Source organism: Talpa occidentalis, unplaced genomic scaffold, assembly GCF_014898055.3.
Source record: "Talpa occidentalis isolate TD23 unplaced genomic scaffold, MPIMG_talOcc4v2.1 talOcc4.11, whole genome shotgun sequence".
Taxonomy (NCBI): domain Eukaryota; kingdom Metazoa; phylum Chordata; class Mammalia; order Eulipotyphla; family Talpidae; genus Talpa; species Talpa occidentalis.
Window position 1 is genome coordinate 10,069,391 of NW_023601104.1, and position 24,864 is coordinate 10,094,254.

The 24,864-nt window shown below is 36.9% G+C and overlaps 1 protein-coding gene and 1 pseudogene across 1 annotated transcript in view; one reads left to right on the forward strand and one right to left on the reverse strand.

Moving 5' to 3' along the window:
* The window catches only part of BUB1B (BUB1 mitotic checkpoint serine/threonine kinase B), a 49,465-nt gene that overhangs the window by 16,993 nt on the left and 7,608 nt on the right, over window positions 1-24,864 (forward strand). The window contains exons 6-20 of the mRNA XM_037502206.2: window positions 1,681-1,850; window positions 3,200-3,414; window positions 3,580-3,671; window positions 8,527-8,756; window positions 12,201-12,313; window positions 12,837-12,952; window positions 13,539-13,588; window positions 14,630-14,690; window positions 14,802-14,907; window positions 17,905-18,167; window positions 19,146-19,276; window positions 19,565-19,705; window positions 20,017-20,117; window positions 23,033-23,182; window positions 24,637-24,779. Of these exons, the coding sequence (XP_037358103.1) occupies window positions 1,681-1,850; window positions 3,200-3,414; window positions 3,580-3,671; window positions 8,527-8,756; window positions 12,201-12,313; window positions 12,837-12,952; window positions 13,539-13,588; window positions 14,630-14,690; window positions 14,802-14,907; window positions 17,905-18,167; window positions 19,146-19,276; window positions 19,565-19,705; window positions 20,017-20,117; window positions 23,033-23,182; window positions 24,637-24,779 (2,082 nt within the window). The remainder of the gene's footprint in view (window positions 1-1,680; window positions 1,851-3,199; window positions 3,415-3,579; window positions 3,672-8,526; window positions 8,757-12,200; window positions 12,314-12,836; window positions 12,953-13,538; window positions 13,589-14,629; window positions 14,691-14,801; window positions 14,908-17,904; window positions 18,168-19,145; window positions 19,277-19,564; window positions 19,706-20,016; window positions 20,118-23,032; window positions 23,183-24,636; window positions 24,780-24,864) is intronic.
* LOC119239596 (U6 spliceosomal RNA) lies at window positions 11,327-11,427 on the reverse strand (annotated as a pseudogene).

Here is a 24,864-nt window from a genome sequence, read left to right on the forward strand (position 1 = left end):
CTGTCTGAAAACTCCCCAATTTCTGTATCATCTTGATATTGGTATCTCTTGATACACATTTTCTTGATTCCTTTTTTTTTTTTTTTTTTTTTTTAAGATTTATTTATTTATTTATACAAGCACTGGGTACAGTCAGAAGCGCGGGAAGGGGAGAGAACTCACCAGAGCCAGAGCAGGGAGCAGAGCAGGCAGAAGGACCGAAGTACACTGCTGAGGGGAGCAGCGGGCAGCAAGAGAGGTGTGCGCCACATGTGGGACCCTCCTCCGGTGGCCGGGGAGCAGCCGGGATTCAAATCAGTGCTGCAGAGGCTGCGGGCAGCTTCGCAGCCCAGCGCTCAACCGCTGCGCCACCGGGGAGGCCCTTTCTTGATTCTTTGTATGGTAATTTTGGATTATAATTTGGACATTTGTCCTGCTATATATGATTATACTCTGGGTATTATTAGCTGATATTCTATGGAGAATGTTCATTTTTTTTTTTTTCCTAAGTAGGCAAGCAACATTTAGCTACCACAAGTTTTTTCCTATGTTGGTAGTAGTGCCAGTGTCAGTTCAATTTTCAACACCTTTGGGTCTATCCTATGTGTATCTGGGACTTGGGCAGTGGTATATATCATAGTTAGTTCTCAGAGCCTTCTCTCTTTTGGGTCTGCACTGCATATATAGACCAGGGCTTGTGCCAACTCGTACAAAATTAGGAAATCCCCTTCTTCAGCTTGTCTTCTCCAGTGTTTCTCCCATACTTATTGGCCCTCAGAGTTCTCTTTTCCCAGTCCCCTAACCAGAAAGATGTTTCTCTAGGAATTTTAGTTTCCCATACCACCATTTCAACAGTTCAAAACCATGAGAGAAACAAGAAGGGAAAAAAAAAAAAACAACAGGAAACAACCCTTCGTGGGTTGTCTCTTCAAGTTTGACTCCTCTCCACAGTCCACTTGCTTTTGTTTACTTTGAGAGTCCTTGCTTGCTTTTTTTGTATTTTTGTCTTTTTTCAGAGTGTTTTTTTAAATTCTAATCGGTGAGAAAAAGAAAGGCTGTGGTAGGCTTACCCCATCTTAGCCAGCACTTGCAGTTTATTCAGGTTTTTTACCCCTTTGATAATACTTACAGGAAGTTTAGTTCTCAGTTTTTGCCAGCTTTGTTGATGTAAGCTGTCAGGTTGGATGCAACCTTATTTCATATTGTTTTGAGAAAATATTGTCTGGGATGCGAGGGGTGTGTCTAGCGAAAGATATATAAACAGTAATAAAGTATATGTAGCTAGATGTTAACAATTGGTAAATCTAGGTGAAAGGTGTATGGATGTTCATTTACATTCTGAGCTATTTTGTTAGTTTAAAAGTTTTATAATTAAAAAGTTGATGGAAGCACCAGTCTTAATACACTATATAATCTTAATCAGCCTGATCTGATCCTCAGATCATCCTAATGGAGATCTTTAGAGTATTTTTTTAAACAGTAAAACTAGGGCATTTAAAAGGGGAGCGGAATCATTCTAGACAAAACCTCCTTTGGAAGGTGTGACTTTATTCCTGAGAGAATAAACACTTTGGCTTATTTCTATAGATTTCTTCCCTGATCTTATTCTTTTCACTTGTTTGTTTTAACAAAGTAGAAATTTTGACTCTGGAGAGTAGTGTTCAACTTAGCAAAAATCAGTTGTCCATACTCTTACTTTAGACAATTCCAAGCTCGAGTATCTCGGCAAACTGTGTTGGCCCTTGAGAATGAAGAGGGGGATGAAGTTTTTGGAGCTTCTGTACCACAGCGAAGCACACTGGCTGAACTAAAAAGCAAAGGTAAAAAGACAGCAAGAGCTCCAATCAGCCGTGTAGGAGGTGCTCTCAAGGGTAAGTTTGTTAAATGTTATTATGGGAAACTCTTAGTTTCGGGTGGTAGGCAAATTATGTAGAGATAATGTATAAATATATATGTGGACACTGTCCAGTTTTCTGAGTACAAGGTAGCAAAGTGAAAAAAGTACAAGGAGAGCTAAGATCACAGTGTGCAATAAAACCAAACATGTCAGCAAGTTTGTGTCTTAAGAAAAACCTAATATGAATATCAAAATTATCTGAGTTTGAGTTATTAGCTAAAAGATGTGTGATAATAAAGCAAGAATTGTCAAAATAAAACTTACATATACCAGAGTCTCCAAGTTTTTTTTAAAAATCGCTTTTTAAGGAAAATTTTAGGTTCACAGCAAAATTGAGTAGAGTGCAAGGTGCAGGATCCTTTTAACAAAATTTTTAGTGTTTAAAAAAAAATGTTTTTAGTGGTTAGACATGTAAACCAGAATTATTTATTTATTTATTTATTATTTTTTTTATATAGAGGCATGTTTTCTTTCTTTCTTTCTTTCTTTCTTTGTTTTGTTTATACATGCACTGGGTACAGTCAGAAGCACGGGAGGGTGAGAGAATTCACCAGAGCCAGAGCAGGGAGCAGAGCAGGCAGAAGGACCGAAGTACACTGCTAAGGGGAGCAGCGGGCGGCAGGAGAGGTCTGCGCACCATGTGGGACCCTCCTTCGGTGGCCGGGGAGCAGCCGGGGATCGAACCGGTGCTGCAGAGGTCGCGGGCATCTTTGCAACCCAGCGCTCAAATGCTGCGCCACCTGGGAGGCCCTAGAATTATTTTTTAACCCTTTCCTGGTATCAACTTGTGGATATACAAAATGTCCCTTATAGATCTTAGAATTAGGGTATAGGGTAATTTTAGTCCTAAAGCATAATTCATCTAGATCATGATAAAGCTAGATTGTAATAAGTAGTCTCACAACAGAGAACATCCTTGATAAATGGGCTTCTTCAAAACTCAGTATATCTCAGCTGATTTCCACTGAGAGAAAATTTTTATATGAAAAAGGGAAATTTAGGTTAGGTTAAACCTGTTAGAATTGTATAATGTTGGAGTGAATTGACTAAAGGAAGACATAAAAATTTTTTTTTTTGGATATCTATGAATAAAATTGAGATGAGGGAAAGGAGGGGAGAATATGAGAAACAAATAGAATGGATCAAAAAGTTACTAATTTGATCAATTAAGGTAAGGTTTTTAAAAGTTATTTTTTAAAAAATCTTTTTGATTCTATGGCTGAAGTAGGTTTTCTTGATTTGAGGGGAAATCAAGTATACCTTATGTAACATTTAAGTTGATAATTAAAGATTTTACATGAAGGTTTAATATTTCTCTCCCAGCTCCATGCCAGAATAGAGTGCTGCAAAATTCGCTTCCTCAACATACGCAAAGTAATTCTAGAATTACCGTTTTTGATGAAAATGCTGATGAGGCTTCTAGAGCAGAGTTGTCTAAACCTGTAGTCCAGCCATGGATTGCACCCCCTGTGTCCAGAGCCAAAGAGAACGAGTTGCAAGCAGGCCCATGGAACACAGGCAGGCCTTTGGATTACAGGGTAAGGACTCTTATACCCAGCCTATTTGCCATCATAACAAAGACTTCTGATTTAGAGAGAGGAGTACTTTTAGCACCTCTTTTAATTCTTCTTGAATAGTTAGGTGTGGTCTGCATATGTTATGAGAATATAAAACTATGGTAATTTTAATTTTTTCATCACCAGCCTCGCGGCAGTACAACTTCTGTGACAGCGGTACCCTCTGTGCTTCCCAGTTTTACTCCATATGTGGAAGAGACTGCACAACAGCCAGTTATGTGAGTGTGACTTCCAGATATTCTGTGGTGTAAGTTATTAAGAGTGAGGAAGGGCAACTATCCTAGTTCCCCAAAACAAATTTTTTTCTTTGTGGCGATGAAAATAATTGCACATAGTTCCATGTTTCCTTTAGGCCCATATTCCTTTAAATATGTTAAGACTAAAAGACTTAACAATAATGGTAAGATTTTTATTAAGGAAATCATTTTATATTGTATTAATCATTTTATATTGTAGTCAAAGATTATCACTGACTAAAATGGGATGTTTACTTTTGTTATTGACAGTAAATAGAAATTATGTTAGCTTTTCCTTTAATCCTCCTCTTTTTCTTTTAGATGTCTTTTTCTTCATAACCCTTAGTATTTTCATTTATTAAAATATGTTTGGTGGATGATAATCAGGCAGTCTGAAGTTTAGTCTAATACATAGTGTTATGTAGTTCTATCACTAGGTTGTAGATAAGATTTTTGAGCAAAAATTGGTAAGAGCTCAAACAGTTGAGTTTTAAGAGTCTTTTCTTACTCTTAAGAAAATCATATTACCTAAAGAAATTGATAGCATACATTTAACAGTCATCTTTATGGTTTCTATATCTCCATTGCTCTTTCTGGGATCACTGCAGTCTGACATATTCTTACCTCTAATTTTGCTCATCCCCATCCATCCTCTATGCTGTCACAGGTCTACAATGCAAATCTGATTGTGTCATTTTCCTGATCAGAATCCCTTGCTAGCTCTCCATAACCTTTGGGATGAAACACAAACTCCTTAACCTTAACTATTAGACTTGTCGTGATGTGGCCTGTTAACATCTTCGATTTTCTCCCAGATATATGGTTGTACTAAACTGTTCTCAAGTTCCTGAACTTGTCTAGGCCAGCCAACCTTTATTCATTTGGGTTGTTGCTGCTTTTGGCTGTTTTGGCCATTACTGACTAATGATTCCGTGAACATTTGTAAATATGTTTGTTCCTATTTGGACATATGTTTTCATTTCTTGTGGCTATAGATCTAGGAAGGGGGTTATGGATATAGTAACTCTTTGTTTAACATTTTGAGGAGTTATAAAACTATTTTGAATAGGATGAACCATTTTATTTTCCTATGTTCCCATAACATATGAGGGTTCCAATTTCTCCACATTCTTGCCTGTTTGTTGCTGTTATTGCCATCATAGTGGTGCTTGTGAAGCTGTTTCACATTGTGGTATTATTTGCATTTTCCTGGTGACTACTTAATATTGAGCATCTTTTTATGAGCATATGTGCTGTTTGTATATCTTTAGAGAAACATCTTTCAAATCCTTTGCCTATTTTTCAATTGGATTATTTGTCTTTTCGTTGTTGAGCTGTAAGAGTATATATCCTGGATATAAGTCCCTTCACAGATACATGATTTGCAGATATTTTCTACGATTCTGTGTGTTGTTTTTTTTTTTTTCCATTTTCTTGATATTTTGAACCCCAGAAGACTCTGATTTTGATAAGTTTATTTTTTTATTTTGTCTTATATCTAAGAAGGTTTTGTCTAATCCAAGATCATAAAGATTTACTTCTACAGGGCTTCCCCTGGTGGCGCAGCGGTTGAGCGCTGGGCTGCGAGGCTGCCCACAGCCTCTGCAGCGCCAGTTTGATCCCCTGCCATCGGTGAGGGTCCCACCAAAAAAAAAAAAGATTTACTCTTACATTTTTTCTAAGAGTTTTATACTTTTAACTCTTACATTTAGGTCTATGATCTTAGCTAATGTTTGTGCATGGTGTAAGGAAGGAGTCTAACTTCATTCTGTTGCATTTAAGATATCCATTGTCCCAGAACAATTAGTCGAAAAAACTTTCTCCATTGAGTAGTCTTGGTACCCTTGTTGAAAATTCCTTGGCCGTAATATCTAGGTTTATTTCTGCACTCTTAATTCTATTCCATTGATCTGTATGTCTATTCTTTTGTCAATTCCACTAGTCTTTTTTTTTTTTTTTAAACATTTACTTATTTATGCATAAAAGAACTGGGGTATAAGCCAGAGGTGCTGGGGGCAGGGAATGAGAGGATTCGCCAGAGAGAGTAGGGAGCAGAACAGGCAGATCTACTGAAGTACATTGCTGAGGAGAGCAGTGGGCGAGGCAGGAGAGGTCTGCTGTGCCATGTGGGTTACTCCCTGGCATGCCAGGGATCAAAGTGCTGTAGTAGCTGGTGATAGCTTGAGAATGCTGTCTTTAACCCCTGCACCACCAGGAAGGCCCAATACCACTTGTCCTGATTGTTGTAGATTTGTACTATTTTGAAATCAGTCCTCAAACTATATTCTTTTTTTTTTTTAATTATTTATAAAGAACCGGGGTACAGGCCAGATATGCAGGAGGGTGAGAGGATTCCCCGCTCAGAGACAGAGCGGGGAACAGAACAGGCAGACTGACAAAACACACTGCTGAGGGGAGCAGCGGGCGAGACAGGAGAGGTCTGCTGCGCCATGTGGGATCCTCGCTGACTGTCCAAGATGGAACCCGCAATGCAGAGGCTGTAGTCAGCTTCACAGTGAGCTTTCAACCGCCTGTGCAACCAGGCAGGCCCTGTATTCTTCTTTTTAAAGATTGTTTTGGCCATTCTGGTTCCCTTGCAATTTCATGTGAATTTTAGGATCAACTTGTTAATTTATACAACATAGCCAACAGGGATTTCAATACAGATTATGTTAAGTCTGTAGGGCAATTTAATGGATATTGCCTTCTTAACAGTATTCCTTATCTATGAATATGAGATGTCTTTTGTTTGTATCTTCTTTCATTAATTTCAGCATTTCGGTTTTTAGAATACAAGTTCTATACTTTCTAAAAATATTAATACACTTATTTTTTAGTGCAATTTTTGCTTCATAGAAAAATGGTACAGAAAATACAAAGTTCCCCAATACGCCTTCCTCCTCACCCTGGACCCAGTTTCCCTATTATTAATTTATTTATTTATTTTTGAAGATGTATTTATTTATTTATACAAGCACTGGGTACAGTCAGAAGCATGGGAGGGTGAGAGAATTCACCAGAGCCAGAGCGGGGAGCAGAACAGGCAGAGTGACGAAGTACACTGCTGAGAGGAGCAGCGGGCGGCAGGAGAGGTCTGCGGCCATGTGGGACCCGCGTACGGCAGCCGGGGATCGAACCAGTGCTGCAGAGGCTGCGGGCAGCTTTGCAGCCCAGCGCTCAACCGCTGCGACACCGGGGAGGCCCTCCCTATTATTTATATCTTGTATTATGTGGTACCTTTGTTATAAATGATGAACCAATTTCTGATCCATTAAAATTAACTGGAGTTCATAGTTTACATTAGGATTCACTCTAATGTATATTTACAGTTCTGTGGGTTTTAATAAATAATGTCATGTATCCATCATTATAGTATCATACAGGATATTTTTACTGCCCTGAAAATTCCCTGTATTCCCCCAACTCATCCCATCCACCTACCAAATACCTGGCACCCGCTGTTCCTTCTATTATATTTATAGTTTTGCCTTTCCCAGAAAATCATAATGTTGAAATAAAGCATACAGTATGTAGGCTTTTCAGACTGGCTTCTTTCACTTAGCAGTATCTATGTAAGGTTCTTCCATGTCTTTCCATGGCTTGAGAGCCTTGTCATGGCTTTCATTTCATTTTAGAGTGGAATGATAAACCATTGTATGGGTATTTATCCATTTATAGATTGCAGGAAATTTCGGTTGCCTCCAGGTTTTGACAATTCTGAATAAGGTTTCTATAGACATTCATGTGCAAGCATTTGTGTAGATGTAAGTTTTCAATTCATTTGGATAGATTGTATAATTAGACTATTTAGATAAGAAAGTGCCAAACTTGGGCCTTCCTGGTGGCGCAAGGGGTTAAGCACAGAGCTGTGAGGGTGTCCCGGGCTAGCCAGAGACATGACGGACTGGGCCTCTCCTGTCTTGCCCGCTGCTCCCCTCAGCAGTGTATTTCAGTCAGTCTGCCTGTTCTGTTCCTCACTCTGCCTCTGGTGAATCCTCTCACCCCCAACCCCCACACCTCTGGCCTGTACTCCAGTTATTGTATGCATAAATAAAGTGATTGTGTTACAGGTTGCATTCTTGCTAGCAATGAATGAACTTTCCTTTTGCTCCACTTTTCAGCGTTTGATGTTGTCAATATTTTAGATCTTAGCTGTTCTAATAGTTGTATGGTAGTATCTTGTTTTAACTTCCGACTCCTTAACAACATGATATTAAGTATCTGATTTGCTCTCTATATCTTCTTTGGTAAGGTATCTGTTCACACCTCTTTTTAAAAATTTTATGCTGGGGCCTCCCTGGTGGTACATGGGGTTAAGCACAGCACTATGAAACTGTCTGTAGCCACTGCAGCACGAATTCCATCCCCAGCCAGGGAACTGACACTCATGGCGCAGCAGACCTCTCCTGACTTGTCCACTGCTCCCTTCAGCAGTGTATTTCAGTTAATCTGCCTGTTCTGTTCCTCTCTGTCTCTGGTGAATCCTCTCACCCCCCCATACCTCTGGCCTGTACCCCAGTTCTATACATAAATAAATAAATCTTTATAGAAAAAAGAAAGATGATATGAAGATTTGTTTTCTCTTACAAGGAATACAAGCTTTTTGACAACCCTAACTTCTGTGACTAATTTCCTTCCTTGTCATAATAGAGTAGTACTGACTCAGAATACACGTAATTGTTGGTGACCCATGTAAATTATTTTAAACTTCTCTCAATCTTGTTTTTGTTATCAGTCATATAATCTTGCTGCTGACATTGTCTCTTTTTTGTCAAAATATATAAGAAGTAACTCACTTGACCTATATGGTGAATAATAATCAGTTTACTTCTTTTAGGACACCATGTAAAATTGAACCCAGTATAAACCGTATTCTAAGCACAAGAAAGCCTGGAAAGGAAGAAGCAGATCTCTTACAAAGAGTTCAAAATCATCAGCAAGATTCTGAGGAGAAAAAAGAGAAGATGATGTATTGTAAGGAGAAGATTTATGCAGGAGTGGGAGAGTTCTCCTTTGAAGAGATCCGAGCTGAAGTTTTCCGAAAGAAATTAAAAGAGAAAAGGGAAGGTATATGGATTGATTCTAGTGGAAGTTTGTAAAAACAGTTTAACTTGGTTGTGGAAGGTTGTGTATTTGCACATCATGCAGATATATACCTTTGAGGATAATTGCTCCATTGGTTGTATCTTTATGTGCTGTTTCTGTGATTTCTACTCATTTTCTAAGCTGAGCTCCCATTGCAGCTTTCCATGAAATCCCATGGGGAAAATTAAGTCTCTGTTCTAAAGTAAAGGAGATGAAGCTCTCAACTGTAGGAACAATTCAAATCCCCAACACAGTAGGCAAATAACTATGACCCCTGACCTGCTTGCTTGTCTATGCCATGCCTCCCCTGCCCATTAAGTGCTTTTCCTATTATTGTCTGAACTATTCCACTAAACTTTCAATACCCTGCCTTCTCTCAGGGCTTATTTAGGTCAATATACACAACATATACTTCTGTCACTTCGATGATAATTATTTGTATTATTTCTTAAAGCCATCTTTCTAAATTAAGAGTGGCTTTACTTATAAATTGAGAAACTGGAAAAAATAGTTTAATGTAATTCCATTTTCTTCCACATATAGGCAGTCTGATCCATATACTCTCAACATTATTTCTGTTAAAATTAACATTCCTTTGTTCCTGTTAGAGGAATAATTTTTTTTTCCTCCCTTTGTACTGTAACATTCTCATCATGCAAATATACTCTTTTTTAAAAAACATTTTTAATATTTATTTATTTATTTATCTATTTATTTATACATACAAGCACTGGGTACAGTCAGAAGCGCGGGAGGGTGAGAGAATTCACCAGAGCCAGAGCGGGGAGCAGAGCAGGCAGCAGAGCAGGCAGAAGGACCGAAGTACACTGCTGAGGGGAGCAGGGGGCAGCAGGAGAGGTCTGCGTGCCATACGGAACCCTCCTCCAGTGGCTGGGGAGCAGCCGGGGATCGAACCAGCGCTGCAGAGGCTGCAGGCAGCTTCGCAACCCAGCGCTCAACTGCTGCACCATTTGGGAGGCCCATGCAAATATACTCTTAAGTTTTCTCTTAAAAAAAAGTCTTCCATTATCTTCATATTCTTGTCTAGCCATTACCTCATTTTTTATGATTTTTTTTTTTTAATTCCCTTCACAGCAGAATTTCTGGGGAATTGTAATCTTCACTGTGTATTCTCCCCTTAGCCTCCCTCACAACCCAGTGAAGCCACTGTGGTCATGGTCACCAGAAGCCTCCTTGTCGCCAAATGTAGTGGCCATTTCTGTCTTGATTTTTATTGACCTCTTGACTTCACTTGGCACTGATGATGAAATGATTCTTAATGAAATGTTTCTCTTGATTATTTGATGTGTATTATTCCCTCTGTTTCTTTTACTGCTGTTATTCTCAGCTAGGATGTCTTCATAAGGCCCAGGATGGAGTCCTGGAATATTCCAGTTATGCTTTCTTTCTAAAACTATCTCTTGGTAGTGGATAAAATACTGTTTACAGGACATGGACTCAAATTTTTTTTTTTTTTTTAAATTTTATTATTTTAATTTATTGATTTATTTTATTTTCTCAAGCTTTTTTTTTTTTTTTTTTTTTTAAAGATTTATTTATTTATACAGGCACTGGGTACAGTCAGAAGCGCAGCAGGGTGAGAGAATTCACCAGAGCCAGAGAGGGGAGCAGAACAGGCAGAATGACGAAATACACTGCTGAGGGGAGCAGCAGGCGGCAGGAGAGGTCTGCGCGCCATGTGGGATCCTCGCTGGTGGCCGGGGATCGAACTGGCGCTGCAGAGGCTGCGGGCAGCTTCGCAACCCAGCGCTCAACCGCTGCGCCACCGGGGAGGCCCATGGACTCAAATTTATATCCCCATTTCTGACATTTCACCTGAATTCCAGACTCACATTTAGTTGCCCATATCTGTTGGTTATCCTAACAGACTTTTTTTTGGTATAGAAGAACTGGTATAGGTGCAGGAGGTGAGAGGATTCAACAGTAACAGAGTGGGGGCAGAACAGGTAGATTTACTGAAATGCATTGCTGAAGGGAGCAGTGGGCAAGACAGGCTGCGCCCTATGTGGGTTAGCTCCTTGACTGGGGGTCGAACTCAGGCTGGAGAGGTGATAGTGCTGAGACTCAAGCCCTAGGCTACCAAGGAGGTCCCTAACAGACATTTTAAACTCAGCATAACCTAAACAAAATTATTAATTTCTGCACAAACTATACCCTAACACATACATTATCATAGGCTTCCCCATCTCAATAGAAGTTACTATCATGTTACCAGTTATTCCAGCCAGAAAAATCCAGAGGTCATCTTCCTTACCATTCCTCAATATCTAATGAGTAAGCCTAGAAAGCCTATCTCTACTGTTGATTTGGGGAATACAAAAATATTTCTCAAATCTTTCATTTATCATCATTTCTATTATTACACTTGATCTTAGCCAAAAGACTAAGAAGCAATATTACCATTTCTATTATTACCTTAATTCAAACCAAGATCTTTTTAGCAGATCTACTGCAACTAGACTGTGTGCCCTCCTCATTCTATCCTTACCACAGTCTGTTTTGCTCACAGCAGATGATTGGTTTGTGAAATTTGGAATATGGACTACTTAATCAATTTCTGTGTCATTCTTACTCAGGGGACATGCTAATCTGTGTATCATTCCAATTTATATATATATATATATATATATATATATACATACATATATATATATATATACATACATACACATACACACACACAAACACATACTCGAATTTCTCCAATGTTTTTTCACTGTCTCAGATGGCAGTTCAAACTCTACCCAAAATGACTTGGCTACTGCTTACTTCACCAATCTTATCTTGTACTTACTGTCCTTCATATATGCTGGCCTTTTTTGGATCCTGAATATGATGATCTTGTTCCTGCATTGGGGTTTTTGTGCCAGCAGGTCCCTTGGCCTAGAATCTTTCCCCAGATCTTTATGTGATGACTCCTTGTAATTTAGATTATAACTTTATAATGTCACTTTATCAGAATGATCTTTCCTGTTTACTGGTTTCAAGTAGCTCCTGACATCTGTCACAACATAAACTTCGATACTGTCCTCCATCCTCCTGTCCAGTCACACATTTCTCACGTCACCTAATTTTATTTTTAACACTGATTTTCCTAGTTGTGTATGTTTGTGTCTCTGAGTTGAATGTCAGTGTCACATGACGAAGAACTTTTTATTATACACCACTGAAACCCCAAAAGCTTAGAGTTGTGCTTGGCACAGAGTAGTCTTTTTTTTTTTTTTTTTGATTGATTGATTGAATAAATAATAGTATCCTCGACCATAGCTTGAGGACATTGTTCCATTTACATAACTTCCATCTGTAATATTAATATAATGTTGAGGACATGCTTCCCAAAGATAGTTTTTGATTGAATAAATTGCTGTGAGCACAGAATACCTCAGCCAACTTTCCTATTTCTAGCCGAGCTACTTACCAGTGCAGAGAAGAGAGCAGAAATGCAGAAACAGATTGAAGAGATGGAGAAGAAGCTAAAAGAAATCCAAACTACTCAACAAGAAAGAGCTGGTGATCAGGTCATTTCTCTTTTTTTAATATACAAAACTAATGCATATTGAGACAAATTTTGACATTATAAATGTATAGAAGGTAGAAGTCTTTCCAGTCCCCATTCAGAGTTCCCAGTAGTTTCTTGGCTATTAGTAGAAGCAAAGTTGAGCAGAAAAATAATTCAATAGATGGCTTCAAAATGGAATTTGTATCAATTGTATAAGTGATAATATTTATTGACTTCTTTATTATTCCCATTGTTTTGTTCTTATTGTTTGACTTTATTCTATTCTAGTCATGTTCCATTAAAATGGGGTTTACTAAAGAAATTTAGTATGTGCCTGGTACTGCTCAGTTGAGTGTAACAGTACATGTTTATACTAGAAATATAAAGTGATGGAAATAACCTTTATGGTAAGACATTTTATATAGTTAGCGAATACCTAGGGGGAGGGTATGGTAAAGCTAATTTTGGAGCAAAAGGTTAAAAATAGGTAGTATTTTCTAGATAGGGGAGAAACAGTGATTTTGTTTATTTAATTCAAATAGCAAAAAGAGAAGACACCTATGAAGGAGACAGCTGAACTGCAAATTGCTTCCAGTTCTCAGGAAATACCAGGAAAGGCTCCATCCACTTCTGTTTGTTTAGTAAACCCTTGTGCCAGGTAAGACCACATTGCTTATAGGGGCTTATTTAGAATCAGACTTTGACATTTTAGTGGCTTCTAGTCTCCTTGACTTTTGTTATATTGAGACATGATTTTTGCAAGTCTCTGTCACAACATAAACTGTGATGCTAATGATGGAGGATAGGATAGTCAGCTTTTTCTATTTAAAAAAAAGTTTATTATATAATAGCAGATTTAAAAAAAATTAAAAATGCTTATTATAGAAATAATAAAATATAATTCTTTTTTTTTTTTTTAAATCACCTATTTCTGCCACCAAGAGTGATTACTATGAACATTGATATCTCTCTTCTTAAATGTTCTGGTTTGGTTTGGTTTTTTTAAAAACTGGAACTTACCATTTGATAATTTGTTTATACTGTTAGTGTAACTTACATTTTACAAAGTATACTTCTACAATTTTAATGAGTAAAGTTTTCATCTTGTTAAAGAATTTGGATTGATAGTACTAGAACATTATCTTAGAATGAAGATTATATTTAATGAAAAAGCCTCGTACTTTTAAGAATTAAATAATTCTGTGGGTACTAAAGCGCATGTTTTAAAACAAATCTCTTCACAGGGAAACTTCCCTTGAAGAAAATATTTGGCAGGAACAACCTCATTCTAAAAGTGAGTTGTATTTGGCAATCTCATGAAGAATGTGATAAGAAATGTGTTATGTAATAAGGTAAAGGGAGTTGAAAGAATATGGGGAGGGCTAAAGTATTACTGTGTCTTGTAATCATGGAATTCGATGAGAAGTGTGATACAAGATAGGATAGATATTTGAAAAAGTATTTTCAAAAGATTCCTCGGTGCTTTGAAATTTTTGGTTTAAATGTAAATTTAAATTTACCTACCAAATACTTTTCCACTTTAGCTACTGTACACTGAGATAAATATATCAAGAGTATCCAGCAGCCAAGACTAAAAAGTGACTTTTTTAGAAGAAAGGAAAGTTTTAAACTTTTATATTAAAATTTGTGCACCTTACTATTCAGAAACATGTTAAAAGTGGTGAAAACCTGAACATCTACCTGTAAGTAGTTCAAAATAAAATCAGATAGAATCTGATTAAATCTCTAACCACCTATTTACATGAAATACAAATACATGAAGGAATGTGTCAAACAATACAGAAAGAGGTAATTGGCAAAATGCAGCATTATGGAGTAAATAAGTTTCTTCAACAAACTATTAACAAAAACAAAAAACCCTAGAGTATAAAAAGCAGTTAAAAAGTATTTCAACCAGTCTGCATTTACTATTTGAAAAAAAAAAAAAAAATTGGTAAAACTTCTAGATATTTGATATTCAGAAATTGTTAATTTTGTAGTCATGATCAGATTTGGAAATTTGCTTTTTGTAAAGAGCTTTTAGAAATTCATACTAAAACATTAATGTGAAATGATATAATGTCTTGATTTGCTTCAAAATAATTTAGAGTTGCATTAGGTTTGGGGAAGTAGTAGTAGTGGTAAGGAATAAAGATGGAACAAGATCATCCATATACATGTAATTAACTTATCTGTTTTTATATGCCTGAGTTGTTCATTATAAAAATCAGTTTGCCTTTCTGCTTTCAAACAACATAAAATATTGATTGATCTAGTTGTCCTAAGAGTAACACATTTACTTTCAAGAGTATAAAACTAGTCTCTTTTTCTACAGATTCCAGTATACCTTTCTCCATTTTTGATGAGTTTCTTCTTTCAGAAAAAAAAAATACCAGGTTTGAAGTTTTTGGGTTATTTTTTAAAATACTTAAAGGGGTTTCTGTTATTAAGAGGGGGTTACCTTTGTCAATAGAAAAAAATTTTCTAATGGAATATGCTTTTTCTAGTCTTCCTGCAAATCCCCCACAGGTTTTAACCCAACGAAGACCTCTTGGAATTCTCAAAACTTCAGAAAGCATCATCTCAAATGAGGATGTATCTCCAGATGTTTGTGTAAGGAACAGCATCCCTAAGATAATATAATGAAATAGTGGATTACTTTAATTCTTACAACAGTTTAGGGCTAAAATTAAAATCACTGGTTTGAAATAAGAATATGAAAAGGTGTTCAACATCATTAGTTATCAAAGAATGTAGATCAAAACAGTGAGATAATTTACACCCAATATGGTAATCAAAAGACAGAAAATAAGAAGTGTTGGTGAGGATGTATAGAAATTAGAACCTTCAAACATTTCTGGTGGCTATAAAGCAGTGTAATCACTTTGTAAAGTTTGGCAGTTCCTCAGAATATTAAAAATATTTATATGACTCAGCAGCTCCCTTCTGGGTGTATATTCAAGAGAATTAAAAACACATGTTAGCACAAAAAACTTGTACATGAATGTTCATAGCAGCATTATTTGTAATAGCTAGAAAATTTTGGAGATAAGTGATGTCAGATAAGTGATGTGCAAATATTTTCTCCTGTTGTATAGGTTGCCTTTTTGCTTTTGTGATAGTTTCTTTTGAGGTACAAGAGCTTTTTAGTTTGATGTTTTCCCCACTTGTTTATTTTTACTTTTGTTTCCCTTGCCATTGGGTTTGAGTCCCAAATACATTTTGTGGTGGGTGTCCCCAAATACGTCTTTGTGGTATTAAGCCCCTTATTTTTCCTTTCAAGTACTTTATGGTTTCAGGTCATATCCAGATCTTTAAGCCATTTTTAAATAATTTTTTGTATATGGAGTTAAATATGGATCTTCTTTCTTTTTTTTCTTTTTCTTTTTCAAGTGGCTATCCATGTTTTACAATACCATATATTAAAGAGGCTGTCTTTTTTCCATTGTATGGCCTTAGCTGCTTAGTCAAAGATTAACTGTCCATATTTGTGTAGGCTTATCTCTGGGCATTCAAGTCTATTTCATTGTTCTGAGTTTCTGTTTTTGTTCCAATACTGTACTTTTGATAACTGTTCCTGTGTATTACAGTTTGAAGTCAGGAAGTGTGGTTAACTCCATTTTTCTTTTCTCAAGATTATGTTAGCTATTTGAGTCATTTTTTGGTTTTGTTTTGTTTTTTTAAGATGTATTTATTTATTCATACAAGAACTGCGGTATAGGTCAGAGGTGTGGGGGTGAGAGGACTCACCGGAGACAGTGGGGAACAGAGCAGGCGAGACAGGAGAGGTCTGCCACGCCATGTGGGTATAGCCCCCTGGCTGGGGATCGAACTGTGCTGCAGTGGCTGCGGACAGCTTCACATGTTGCTGTGTCTTCACCCCCTGCGCCACCAGGGAGGCCCTATTTGAGGCATCTTGTAGTTCCTTATAAATTTTATAACTTTGTTCTATTTCCTTGAAAAAAGTCATTGGTATTTTGATAAGTAGCATTGTATCTGTAAATTGCTATGGGTAATATTACCATTTTAATAATGTTAATTCTTCCAATCCATGAGCACAAGATATCTTTGTACTTCTTTGTGTTTTCTTTTATTTCCTTTAACAAGAGTTTTATAGTTTTCAATATTTAGGGTCTTCCTCCTTTGTTAATTTCCAGGTATAGGTGATTATTTAAAACAATGGGGTCCCCACATCCTAGGGAGTGAATCACCCAAGGAACACTCTTAAACACATTTTTATTTACATATTTATTGAGATATATATTATATCCAGTAAACTACACAAATATTTACTGTGTAGCCAGATCACTTTTTACATAAGTGAATCAATAAGCAATCTCCACCGAGATCAAGATATAGGAAATTTTCCAGAAAAGCCTCGGGAGCCATTTATGGCTAATGGGGCTCAGGCCCCCATTTTAGCTAACCTGAATTGGAATTTCCAGGGATGAATCCAAACATATGTTTTTGTTTTCCCAGGTATTTCTGATAATTAGTCCACTGACAGCTATGAAAAGTTAATGGTGTCAGAGAATGATTACATACTGTGCTCTGGGTAACACTACCAGAGAGCATGGCAAATAGGTAGGCTGGATGTGGAGGCAGTGCATCTAGGTTCAGTTGTTCACAGGTATAGGCTAAATTATTAAAGTAATGATAATCTAGCTTTTTTTACTTGTTAATTGAATTTTATTAATAGATACCCACAAATTTTTTTCCCCTTTAAAAATATTTAAAATGTATCAGCTAATAGGGCATAAGTACCATTTATGGAAAATGTGTTCTTAGAGTATAGATATCTATTTTACTTTAATCTTACAAATTTTTAACTATACTTATTAGTTGTTCTAGGTATCTCTCACTTCCGTTCACTGATGTTTAGTCAGAAATTCAAAGCTTATGTCAAATTGGTATTGGTCTTGAAAAAAAGTAGTAGCTACAAGGGTTAAATGAAATAAGCACTTTTGTGTAAAATAAAAATTGAGTATATAGCATAGAAAATAAGACTTAAATCCTAAGAGGTAGCAGATTATCCGAACATTTCCTAGGCCAAAGTCAGAAGAGAAATAGTATTAGTGCTCTAGTTCTTAGATGAAATTAGGAGGAAGAGGGGGAACGCAATATTTTTCCTTTGTGTGGAGGATCCTCAAAATATGTTTTCGATGAGATATAATTTGCTATTTTCATGATATAAAACCTTTTCCTCATGTTATGATGTGCCTTATTTATTTATACAAGTACTGGGTACAGTCAGAAGCGCGGGAGGGTGAGAGAATTCACCAGACCCAGAGCGGGGAGCAGAACAGGCAGAAGGACTGAAGTACACTACTGAGGGGAGCAGCAGGCGCAGCAGGAGAGGTCTGCACGCCATGTGGGACCCTCACTGGTGGCCAGGGATCGAACCGGCACTGCAGAGGCTGCGGGCAGCTTCGCAGCCCAGCACTAAACCACTGCGCCACCAGGGAGGCCCTATGATGTGCTTCCAATGTGCTACTTTTGTACATACTGTATTGAAAATCACTTATCTAATGTGTATGTAAGTAAAAATGATACACTATACATATGCTCTTTGAAGTATTTCAGCTAAACTTTACGTGATTTTTATTTCAGGATGAATTTACAGGAATTGAGCCCATGAGTGAGGATGCTATCATCACAGGTTTTAGGAATGTAACTATTTGTCCTAATCCAGAAGACACTTGTGACTTCGCTAGAGCAGCTCATTTTGTATCCACTCCTTTTCATGAGATAATATCCTTGAAGGATCTCCCTTCTGATCCTGAGGAACAGGATCTAGATATGAAGACCTCTGAGGATCAGCAAACTGCTCGTGGCACTATATATACTCCAACTCTCAGCATCAAGAAACTGAGGTGATTAGTGATTGTAGGCAACACAAACCAGAATATCTGAGTATTCTTATTCAGTCTGTGCTTGTTGAAGAAGTTATTAAACTCTCTATCAGTCTGGTTGTATGCTGAGTGCTTTACTTGACAGTAGAGCTCCCTCAGATAAAGTGTCACGAAGATTTAGTATTTGATATGAATATGAGGTATTAAAAAGTAAATTTTGAAGGTTATGAAACTAAGAGGCTGGAGAATTACAGTATCTTTGAGGAAACTTGGCAAAGAATACTTTGATTTAGGGAGAGGGAGCATTTACTTTAACTTTACTTTGAGTTTAAAATAATGGTAAAATAGCTTAATTTCAGATTTGCAACTAAAGATGTATTTTTTGAAAACTATCTTTTGTCAGAGAGGTGGAAATGAATTGAGAACAGGTTTCAAGGAATGGCATAGAGACCCAAGGATTACGCCTCCTGATATATCCTATTTAAACAAACTATTTCTAGTTTTAGGAGTACTTTTTAATCTGCCAATTGTGTTTTAAAAGCTACATTTTCAAGCTTTTTTCAATAACAAAGTTAATCACATTTGCTACAGATACTCACCTTGAGTGATTTTGATTTCCCTTTTTCTTTCTTGACCTTTTCTTATGAGAGTCAGAAGTCCAGAGAAGGGAAAATGGGGAAGAAAGATAGGTCTTAGTGTTTTTCAGTAGTTTAGAATAATATACAATATGCATTTACAATAGAATAGGTAAATAAAGCATAAAATCAGGAACTAGATACTGGATATTGCTTGTCAAGCAGGGTAGATAAAATTACCTAGATTCTGATTATGAGTCTATTTCTGTTTTGGGAAAATAATGGACTTTTAAAATGGGAGTATTGTATATCAAACCAAATTATAACAAAGATAAGTTAATATATATTATATCTCTGAGGACTAACACAGAGAAATTGAGCTTTGTATTTTCAAATACAAATCTGACATTGTATTTTCTTTCAGCCCAATTATTGAAGACAGTCGTGAAGCAACACACTCTTCTGGGTACTCTGGATCTACTTCAGTTACAAACACTTCCTCCATCAAGTGTCTTCAAATTCCTGAGAAACTGGAACTTACTAATGAGACTGCAGGTAGGTTCATATCTATCACTTAGGGCAGCTACAGCCATGTCTGGTGAACACTTTATCTCATCAAATTGAGATGTTTGCTTTTCATTTCTAGAAGAATTGGCTATCAATTATGAAATATTTAGCAAAGTTAGTGCTAACCGAACACAGTATCATGAAGACCTGAGATAGATGAGTGTTGTTAGGTTAACATTGTTAGTGCAATATTGATTTTTTTTTTCCCCTTCCTCTGTTAAAGTATCCATCTTTGCTGTTTTGGGTAATTTTTTTTCTTAAACTTCTTTTCCCCAGACAATCCTACTCAGTCACCTTGGTGTTCACAGTATCGAATACAATTACTAAAATCCTTACCAGAGCTGACTGCTGCTGCAGGGTTTTTTATACATGACAAACCAATGCCTAAGTTGGAAATAGAGAAGGAATTTGAATTAGGTGAGTATCACTGAACTTGTGTCCTTTTGTGTATGACAGTGTACAAATAAGTGACTTTGTATCCTTGATGCTTGAGCATTATATTTCCAGATTTTAAGAAATAGCACTATAGAAGTTGAGACTTTGATAAGCTCATATTGCAGTTACAATAGGAATTCTGTCTTTCCCTCTTTCATTTTTTAACAAATGATTTTAAAAAGTATTTGAGATGCTACTACTGGTAAATATAAAGCAACCCTTAAGCCATGAAATAAATTCTAGGTTGTATGTGTTCACAGTGATGTTTAAATGGAATCAAATCTTCTCAACAGGTAATGAGGATTACTGCATTAAACAAGAATGCCTAGTATGTGAAGATCACAAATTATTCTGGGTGACGCTGAGAAATTCTGCAGAGTCAACTATAATAAAGGTGGGACCGATTCTTTGTAATAATAAATTTTATTTTTATATTCCCCATACAATTGCAGCCCCCCCATTCTGACCCCAATCCCTCCCCTCCCGCCCCCGCCCCCAAAAAGTGTCTCTGGTTCATAGTTTTTTGTTGATTTTGATTTTCACTTTCTTATAGTTATTCATTTTCCTGGTCCCTTATTTAAGTTTTCTAGATTCCTGCTATGAGTGAGACCATCCGGATTCTTTGTAATTTTAATTACTTGCACGTAATGTGTGCTGAGAGGCAGTAACTGTGACCCTAGCAATACCGTGAAACCCTTCTAACAATCTTTATATAAGCTGCTTTTTTCAGCTTATAGAAATCACTCACCATTATAAACCAACATCAGATATCAAAAGTGAGAGGCTATTGTGTAAATATCTTGATATGTCCAAAGAATTTAAGTTTTATCAATTTTATCATTTTGAGGTAATCTCTCCAGAAATGTTCTGGCCTGTTCTAGTCTGCACTAGTCACACTGTAGATTTCTCCCTCCCTCCCTCCTTCCCCCTCCTTCCCTCCCACCCTCCCTCTCCCCGCCCTCCCTCCCTCTCTCTCTCTCTCTCTCTCTCCCTCTCTCACGCACGTGCATACACACACACACACACACACACACAGTATCACTTTTTCTATTCTTTTATCATTCTAGGGGTTGACAGTACCTCTTTCTTACATTGAATGCCCTGTCTCTTGGATCCCATTTTTTTCTTCTCTCGATTTGAGGCCTCCTATTTTTAGTAGCTTACTGAGAAAGATTGCATAGAATATAAATATTTTGAAATCTTGCATATCAGAACATTTTTTATTTTATATTTTATTTTAGTTGATTGGTAGTTTATCTGGATGTTAGAATACTAGGTTCAAAACTTTTTTCTGGGGCTCCCTGGTGGCACAAGGGGTTAAGACACAACCTATGAAGCTATCCACAGCCACTGCAGCACAAGTTCGAACCCTGGCCAGGGAGCTACCCACATGGCGCAGCAGACTTCTCCTGACTCACCCACTGCTTCCCTTAGCAGTGAATTTCAGTCAGTTTGCCTGTTCTGTTCCCCACTCTGACTCTAGTGAATACTCTCACCCCCTGCACCTTTGACCTGTACCCCAGTCTTGTATGCATAAATAAGTAAATCTTTTTAAAAAAATCCTTTTATTCTTTAAAAAAAAAAAAAAAAAACTTTTTTCCTTTGAATTTTGCAGAGGAACTTCTTTTGACCTCTAACCTTGCTTTTAAAAGTCTGTCGCCATTCTTTGTGTGAGAGTATTATTTTTTTTCTGATCTTTGTAGGTGCTTATGTTTTCCCCAGTATTCTGAAATATCACAATTAAATGCTTTCATTTTAGTCTATTGTTATTCATATGCTAGGCATTCAATGGTTATTTCATTCTGGAAACTCCTTCAGTTCTGAGAAATTTTCTTCAGAGAAAAAATTCTTTCTTTGTCTCAGCCTTCTTAGTTCTGTTACTCTAAAATTTCTTTTATTAGGCTATGGGGTGTCCTGGACAGATCCTTTAAAAGTCTTTTCTTTCCCTCCTATTTTCTATCTCTTTGTTTCACTTTCTGGAATGTTTGTTTTTTTCAAGTTTATTTTCAGTCTTTTTCCTGGGTTTTTGATTTCATGTATCTAATTTACAAATTTTTTTTATTTTCAGAATTTTCTTTGTAGCATTCTGTTCTTCATTTCAAGAAAAAGAATATTCCTTATCTCTGAGCATATTAGTGATGCTTTAAATTTTTTTTTTCCTGTATTAGCTGTTTCCTTTTGTTTGTTTTAATCTCTTTCATATTAGAGGCTTTCTTCAAGTCGTTAGCTCTCTACTCATCTTTAAGCATGGAATTTTAAAAGCTAACTGAAAGTTCTTTGTATGGGATCGGGAGAGCCTTATAGCTATGGGTCTCACTATAGGATGCTCTCCTTGACCACTTTTTTGGAAAACCCCCAATCTTTAGGTCTTTTTTCTTAAAGTGATCAAATCCTTTTGAGAAAATTTCTAATTTCTTGCATAGATAATCTAAGTCTGACTGCTAGGTTTCTGAAAGCTCAGTGGGAAATTTATTTGGACATTGGAGGGGGCTGTAAGGTGTATCTTAATATTTGTTATATAAACTTTCTGAAGGTGTTATTCCCACCTTCAGCAGGATTCTCTAGTCCAGAATACCCTGGTTTTATGTTTTCTAAGAATGAATGTCTGCCTTTCCGGAATGGGAAAGAGGGAGTTGCTAGGCTGGGCTACAGCAGCATGACAGACATCTGGGATCTAACTTAATCTTTAACAGGGTTCAGCCACTTCTGCTCTAACTCTGCCTTTACTTTTCTATAATTGGTATACCAGTTTCAGACAATAGGGAGATGGTCTTGTAGCATAACTGGTTGCTCTCAACTTTCTCCACTGTTAGAATCAGCTTTTCTTGGGTCTGCTACATGGATTATTATCTCTTATTATTTTCTATCCAGGTTCTAGAATTTGTTGCTGGTGTGTCCTTTGCTATAGATTTATGCCTTTTAAAATACCCCTTTATGCCCGCAGCTTCTGCAGCGCTGGCTCGATCCCCAGCCACCGGGCGGGGGACCCACATGGTGCGCAGACCTCTCCTGCCGCCTGCTGCTCCCCTCAGCAGTGTATTTCGTCAGTCTGCCTGCTCTGCTCCCCGCTCTGGCTCTGGTGAATTCTCACCCTCCCGCACTTCTGACTGTACCAAGTGCTTGTATAAATAAATAAAAATAAATCTTTAAAAAAAAAAAAAAGAAAATGTATTAAAAAAAATAAAATAAAATACCCCTTTACTATTATTTCTGTTCTGGTTTTGAAAGGGCTAGAGTGAATGTTTTCAGTCTTCCAACCATAGCTATAGATTCTAATTGATCTTATTTTTTAAATGTAATTTCTTACAGGTGTCATCTCAACCTGTCCCGTGGGACTTTTATATCAACCTCAAATTAAAGGAACGTTTAAATGAGGAATTTGATCATTTTTGCAGCTGTTATCAATACCAAGATGGCTGTATTATTTGGCATCAATATATAAACTGTTTCACTCTTCAGGTTTGCAATAATATAAAAACATTATTTAAATTCCTCAAGTAGAGAGATTTGTGCTCCATTTTGCAAAGGAATCTAGTACTTTCTAGAAATACAAATTAAAAACACTAATTCCCCCCGTCCCAGTTATTTTGACCAAGACTCTCTATGGTGTGTTTTTAACTATTATGTCAATTTTCTAACATATAAAAGTGGACAGAATTGTGCAGTAATCCAGTCATCTAATTAGGATCATCTTCCACTCATGGCCTCTCTTGTTTTAAATTCCCAGTCTGGTAATTCCAGTATCCATACCATGTCTGGTTTTAATACTTGGTATGCGTTGTAATTCTTTATTGATGTCCAGATACGATGTACCAGGTTGAAGGAACTGGTATTGGGGTGATACTGCATGGGAGAGTGAAAAAGATGTCCAATTATCCTATAATTTAGTGAGCCTGTGTCTCTGGATTATGAATTTCACTGCTAGTTCTGTTTTTTTCTCATCTCCTTGTGTGAGACAGAATGACCAAGTGGGCTGGATTTGGGTATTTCCCTTTCCTAGATTAGGTAGACTTTGCTAATACCTATCAGGTTAAGATCTGGTTAATTAGTTTCCCTCGAGGGCAGACCTTGTTAAGAGTGCTCTGGTATATTTCAGAATGGTTCCTTTTCACTCTCCTGTCGTAGCATGAGGGAAGAGTCTTCTCTGATATTTACTTTTGAGAACTCTAACTCCTAGAGATAAAAGTGTGTCTCCCCCATGACTATGTCCAACTGGATCTTTCAACACTCAGACTTGTCCACACTGAGCCTCCAGTAATTTGTCAATTAGAGTTCAGGTTTTCCTACCTTGGCATTGGTTTCTGCAGTGGATTTTGCTCATAAATCTGCTCCATTAAGCTGTAACTCTGTATTTGCCAGTCTCTCCAGTCTTTGGGTCAGCAGTTTCCCCATGTCCTCATCTCCTATAAGAGTTGATTTTTCAGTCTCTTCAGCTTTTTATGTGTTAGGACAGAGTAACCACTTCCAACTCTCTTACACTAGGAGTGGAAACTGGAAGTCCCCAAGTCTATTTTTACCACTTTTGTTTTATTTACACCACCCCCCACTGGATTAATTTCAGAACCCAAACACAACATATTTTATTCTTTGCAAAATGTTGTTAAGAAGGTTTTGCTGCATATTTTGATAATATGGATTTTCTAAAATGGTTGGAATGAAGATATTTTAAGACTACCATTTATAGAGCACCTATTATGGGGCAGGCTCTTCTCTGAAGCCCTTCATCCATTCTTTCATTAAATTCTTACAGTCTTATAGGAAAGCAGTGTTAAAGCTGGGACAAAGCACCCAACTTATAAGAGCACTCACATTCTAGTAGAGAACAAGGTAGAATATGAAGTGGCAATTAGCAAGATTTTGAGTATAAGAACAGTCACTCCAACTTAAGAAAGTTTCTTTTTTTCTATTTATAGGATCTTATTCAACATAGTGAACTAATTACTCATGAAATGACAGTGTTGATTATTTACAACCTTTTGACAATAGTGGAAAAACTACACAAAGCAGAAATAGTTCATGGTGACTTGAGTCCAAGAAGTCTGATTCTTAGAAACAGGTTGGTCCTTTATATCCTCTTATAATTAAGTTTTTTCTTAAAATATATATAGTTGCCATTTCTTTCGCTGTGTGATAAATACTAT